The following is a 6,196-nucleotide window of genomic DNA, read 5'->3' on the forward strand; positions in this document are numbered from 1 at the left end:
AACAGGATGTGCTAAGTCCTTCTCTTTCCTGCAGCCTGGCAGTCTGACAGCAGGGCCTCCAGCCAGAATAGTTTATAGGAAGCAACCAACAAGCAGATGTCTTCTCCTCAGAGTCCCATGTCTGTGTCACAAAGAGGAAGATGAGCTCAACTTGCTGTCTAGAGACAGTAGCTTCATAGGGGGCACAGGTTACTGGGAATGGGGCATGAATATAAAGAAGCAAATGTGAAAATTGAGTGTATACACCAGGAGTAATTAAGAGAGGATTCAGGAGCTGGAAGTGAGGAAACAGAGGAGGAGAATTTCTGACACTTCTACTCTGTCAAGGAATCTTCATGAAGATGAGACTGCAGGTTGAAAGGAAGACAATAAATCTCAGTTTAGCTTAAGGTTAAGATCATGATTCTGGTGTTCTTGCTAGGTGTTACATGCGTTTTGTAGTGAACTTGGGGTAAAGTTAGAGAATGAAAGAAGGAGTTCTCATGATGCACCAGCAGGGACGTCTATTCAGCATCACTCAAAGCCGTTGGTTGTTACTATGTTGTCTAGATAGTCAAATGCAATGAGTATAAAACTGCCCGTCTGAACCACACTCTCAATGGTAGTACAGCAGCGCATTCAAAGTGTGTGTCTTCACTCCCGTGGTAAATCACACACTTAGAGAAATGCTGTAAGGACATACTTAACTGTGCCTCCACCCCAGAATAAAGTGAGGGCAGCAAGACTCCGTGTTCCATGAGGAAGCATAACATGGTTAAATTCATCCAAAAGAATTTTGCTAAACCACATGTAGAATGAAAAATATACTTTTCTCATTAACTGGGAAAAGGAGGCTGCATGAGAATGTGCCTTGATTCAACTTCAGCAACAATGATGGTTTTGAAAGAGTGCCTGGAGAAGAATGCACACATTGTGTCCATGCTTCTTCATGAGTGTTCTTCACACTTCTCCACAAATACTCGTAAAAGCAGAGGACAGTGAATTCCAGGGCCCTTCCCGTAATACAGGGCAGAGCACCAGAAGTATACAAAATGGTTGAAATCTTGGATTTCATTAAAAAATATATCCTCACTTTCTATCTATGATATTAGTTTATTATCATGAAAGCATGCTTTAGTTTAATGATCAGTTATTTAAATATTTCCCCTTGTAACACTGATTAACATTAATGATTCTGGAAAATTCACCCTGTGTATCTTATAGATTTACACAACTCTGATATTTAATACTCCAGGGGTTCCTGTCATTCCAGCTATCTCTTGCTCCTTGCCAAACCACCCCAAACTTAGTGTTTTAGAATAACTGTTTTATTCTATTTCATTATTTGTGGGTTAGGAATTTGGCAGAGTTCCACTCAGAGTTTCTGCTGCTCCTTTACTGAGGCCGTTGGGTGACATTTAACTGCTGGGCAGGCTGCTCAGGTGGGTCTAGCATCGGTCCCGGGGAGACAGCCCCTGAGGCCACCTCCCTAGCATGGATGCCTTGGGGTAGCTAGACTTCTCTCTTGGTGACCAAGGGTCCCAGAGAGAGCAGCACTAGTTGGAAGCTCTCAGATTTCTTATGAACTTGCTATGAAGACTTAGAATACCATTGTCACTTTATCTAAATGGTCTCCACCTGTCACTGTGAGGAGCAGGAGGGGCTTTGAGGCTGCCTTTAATCTGGTACATCTAGTTCGAGAAACCAAGTGCTCACTACTCTCAGTGTGTCCTGGAGTTAGGCCAGATCACTCCACAGTTACACGTATGATGAATTGCCTCCCTTTGTGTCCATGTCGCTTTGCTTTCACTGAATTGTTTTGGCCTCTGCTACTAGGAAGAGTTAGAAGAAAAGCCAGTATGTGTCATTATGAGTGTTCACAGAGGTAGTTCTGAAGGGCTTTGGCTTCTATCCAGGGGCTGCTCGGTGCCAGCCCAGGGAAAACTGCTCTGTGTTCTGGGTACCAGAACAGCTACGGCTCTTCCATGTTTCTCAAGTCCTGCAGCTCTGTGACTTATATTTCCTTTTTGCCTTTACTCCAGTGAAACCTCTTCAGTTTCCCTTTTTGTCCCAATTGCTATATATTTGTTATACTTTACATTTTATGGTTGCTTAGTATGTGACATCTATGGCAGGGAGATAAAAGCAAGTAAATTAAGTATAGATAAATCAAGAACATGAAAGAATATGCAAGTGGAAGCCCAGCCTTATGGCTTTGTCCTAATAGGAGGCAGCACGTGGACTTCAGTGTGGTCTCTGCTCCCTTGGTGACCAGGGGGAGGTGATTCAGTCATTGCAGCCCCTCTAACAATTTGATTCTTATGTGACAACAAAGTCTCATAAAAGCAATCACTATGTCATGAGGTTGCTTGAAGTTTAAACAAGGTGTTGTAGAAGAATACAGTTAATCTAGTGTCTGTGTCTTGGAAGCTTCCACAAATAGTAGCCATTATGATGACTTGGAAATTGTTATTTAAAGTTGTATTGTCCTTCAGTGTGTTGTGTTTGTATTTTGTGTTCTCAACTAGAAGGTATTCTTGGTTTTAAGTAAAGAATGTGCTGTTGGATCTGTACCCATAAAATCTAACACAGAGTCTTACAAGAGAATGGTTGACATGTTTGTGCTTTGTCACAATTGGCGGTGGGGACACTTTCTGTAGAACAAAACTTGAACTACGGAAAAAAACATCATCTCAGCTCATGGGAAGAAGGAGTAATCTACTTCATTTTTGGAATTGTTTTTGAAGTCTTGTAAAATTTATGGAGGTTTAAATCTATAGAGAAGGAGACAAATTTATTATAAGTAATACAAGATTCGTTTGAGTTTCACATTATGTTTAGTTAGGAGTAATGGGAAAGGAAGAGAGAAGATGGAAAAAAGCAAATGGGAGAAAAATAGAAAAAAATAGCAAGACTAAATGGGAAAAGTATCAGATACTTAGAAATTAAATAACTAGACAAGAAGACTTCCGCCAAGATGGAGGTTTAGGTGGATCTGCCGTGCCTCCTCACACAACCAAGTTTAGGGACAACTAAATATTAGCATCAGAAAACACAACCAGAACACGGAAAACTGAACTTTTCGGAAGTCCGCTAACAACAAATTCTTCAGCCCGACTGGTAAGGGGCGAAACCGGCGTCTGGTGAGGAGTTACAAAGGAGGGCTCGGTGGGACCCGGGCGCGGAATCCAGAGGCACAAATCCAGTCGCACGGGTTCCAAACCCAGGATTGGACCTAGTGAGCGACCGAGCAACCCACCGGGTGAGCGACTGCAGAGGAGACAGTGGGGAGGCGGTGAAGCGTGTTGACTGCAGTTGCCTAATTGCGCGCGAGCGAGGGAGTGGGCGGTTGGACCGGCCGCGGCGGCGATAGCGGCCAAGGCGATAGAGGGCGCGGCCATTTCCCCGCTCTGACCACGCCCCCACATACAACGTCACAACCAAGCGACCTGGGACTCCAAGGCGCCGCTTCTCCCACTTAAAGGGCCAGAACAGACCAAAAATGTCGCAGGAAGACCTCAAAGCCCCAGAGATAAATCTAAGCGATGAAGAAATAGCAAAACTCTCAGACGCACAGTTTAAAACACTGGTCATCAGCTTCCTCATAGATCTGGTTGATTATAGCCACAAATTAGAGAAACATATGAAGGCTAAATTAAGGGAAATGAATGGAATTCCACAGGAAACCCATAGAGATGAAAAGGAAACTGGGACTCAAATCAATGGAGTGGACCAGAAGAAACCAAATAATGGCCAAACAGAAAAGAGTCAAGGAGCAAGAATTCAAAGAAATGAGGAGAGTCTTAGGAACCTCCAGGACATCTTTAAACGCTCCAATATCCGAATTATAGGGGTACCAGAAGGGGGAAAGACACAACCACCAGTGGAAAAACTATTTGAACAAATAATAAAAGAAAATTTCCCCAATCTGGCAAAGGAAATAGACTTCCAAGAAATCCAAGAAGCCCAGAGAGTACCAAAAAAAGTTGGACTCGAGAAGAAACACACCAAGGCATATCATAATTACATTAGCCAAAATTAAAATGAAGGAGAGAATCCTAGAAGCAGCAAGAGCTAAGGGGACAATCACCTACAAAGGAGTCCCCATCAGGCTGTCAGCAGATTTCTCAAAAGAGACCTTACAGGCAAGAAGGGGCTGGAAAGAAATATTCCAAGTCATGAAATCTAAAGACCTACAACCAAGATTGCTCTATCCAGCAAAACTTTCATTTAGAATGGAAGGACAGATAAGGTGCTTCTCAGATAAGACCAAATTCAAGGAGTTCATCATCACCAAGCCGTTATTATATGAAATGTTAAAGGGACTTATCGAAGAAAAAGAAGTTAAAGAAACATGAACAGTGAAAGGACAACAAACTCACAGTTATTAACAACCACACCTAAAACGAAAGCAAACTAAAAGGACAGCTAGATCAGGAGCGGAAACATAGAAATGAAGATCTCAAGGAGGGTTAGCAACAGGGGAGTGGGAGGAGGAGATGGGGGGAGAAGGTACAGAAAACAAGTAGCATAGACAGTAGATAGAAAATAGATGGGGGGGGCAAGAATAGCATGGGAAATATAGAACCTAAAGGACTTGAGACACATGGACATAAACTAAAGGGGGAAATGGTGGGGTTGGGGGGGCAGGGTGGAGGGGAATGAAGGGGGAATAGAACAACTGTAACAGCATAATCAATTTAAAAAAAATAAATTAAATTAAAAAAAATAAATAAATAACTAGACAAATAGTTATTGAATGCCAATTCTCTTTTAGCACTTTCTAAAAACATATGGCCTCTTAGAATGAGAGAGACCATGGGGACAGGTAGGACATAGGTGCTGTGACCACACAGGAGGAGAGATGTTGGACAGGGGATTAGGGGAATCCTGAAATCTCTAAAACAACTTACACTGTTTGCTTATTGGTTCCTAAAGCGAAAGGTTCTCTGAGCACACGACCTACCTGCTGGGTCTGTGGCCATGGAGGGGACCCCATGGTCTTCACCTTCTGCAGAGCCGCCATAGCTTTGCCAGCAGTTTTCTCAGAGCTCTCTTCACATCCTTGTTCCTCAGTGTGTAGATGAAGGGATTGAGGGTAGGGGTGATGATGGAGTAGAAGAGGGAGATAAACTTGCCTTGCTCTTGGGAGTAGCTGGATGGGGGCTGCATGTACATGTAGATGGCAGGAAGGTAGAAGAGGGAGACCACTGCCAGGTGGGAGGAGCAGGTCCCAACAGCCTTGTGCCGAGCCTTGGAAGACTGGATCTTGAGTACTGTCCGGGCGATGAAGCCGTAGGAGAACAGAATGAGTCCCAGGGGGCCCAGCACAAAGAGGGCCACCAGCACGGCCAGTGTGGCATCATTCACGGTGGTGTCAGCACAGGACAGTTTGATCATAGCTGACACCTCACAGAATAATCTGTCTAGCACCTGCTGCTCACAGAGAGGCAACTGCACCATCAAGACTACCTGAACCAGGGAGTTGTAAAAGCCACTTAGCCAAGCCACAGCCACAGGCTGCTGAAAAAGAGGGCAGTGCATGATGAAGGCATTTTGCAGTGGCTTACAGATGGCCACGTAGCGGTCCAGAGCCATGGCAGCCAGCACAATGCACTCAGTGCATCCCAGCCAGTGGAAAACTGCATACTCTACCGTGCAGCCCCCGTAGCTGATGGTCTTCCTTGAGCTTCCCAGGTTGACCAGCATCTGGGGGACTGTGGTGGTGGTATAGCAGAGGTCTAGGAAGGAAAGGTGGCTGAGGAAGAAGTACATGGGGCTGTGGAGCTCGGGGTCCAGCTGGGACACAAGGATGATGGCAATGTTCCCCAATGTGGCAAGAACGTAGGACACCAAGAGGACCACAAAGAGAGGGAGTTCCAGCCATGGCTTGCCAGAAAAACCCAGGATGATGAAGTGCCTGGGAGAACCCCCCCAGGAAGCTCTGGTTGTCAGTTCTCATGGTGAGGCATTTTCTGGCACCTGTGATGAATCAAAAAAGTTGGAAGGAGTGAATGAAACCTGAGAAAGGAACTGTCTTCCTCAGTCTGTGACTGCGCTTCCCCACAAAGGCGTCACTTGACTTTCCTCCAGGGAGACACTGAGATGTGGGGCAGAGGTCAGAACCAGGGGGCAGAACAGCTGTGGATGTGTCCTGCTTTTCCTCCTACTCTGTGATCTTGACTATGCCTTTTAATCTGTCTGAACTTCAATGCCT

General features: G+C 44.9%; 1 protein-coding gene across 1 annotated transcript; it reads right to left on the bottom strand.

Moving 5' to 3' along the window:
* Nucleotides 1-4,983: 4,983 nt before the first annotated feature.
* Nucleotides 4,984-5,941, bottom strand: LOC128627707 (olfactory receptor 2B11-like). The gene is given in 2 exon segments (XM_053667080.1): nt 4,984-5,913; nt 5,915-5,941. Coding segments are annotated over 2 exon segments (957 nt in total).
* Between the last annotated feature and the right edge of the window lie 255 nt (nt 5,942-6,196).

This window comes from Artibeus jamaicensis, unplaced genomic scaffold (genome assembly GCF_021234435.1).
Source record: "Artibeus jamaicensis isolate MK-2021 breed Jamaican fruit bat unplaced genomic scaffold, CSHL_Jam_final contig_1285, whole genome shotgun sequence".
In the NCBI taxonomy this organism is placed as follows: Eukaryota; Metazoa; Chordata; class Mammalia; order Chiroptera; family Phyllostomidae; genus Artibeus; species Artibeus jamaicensis.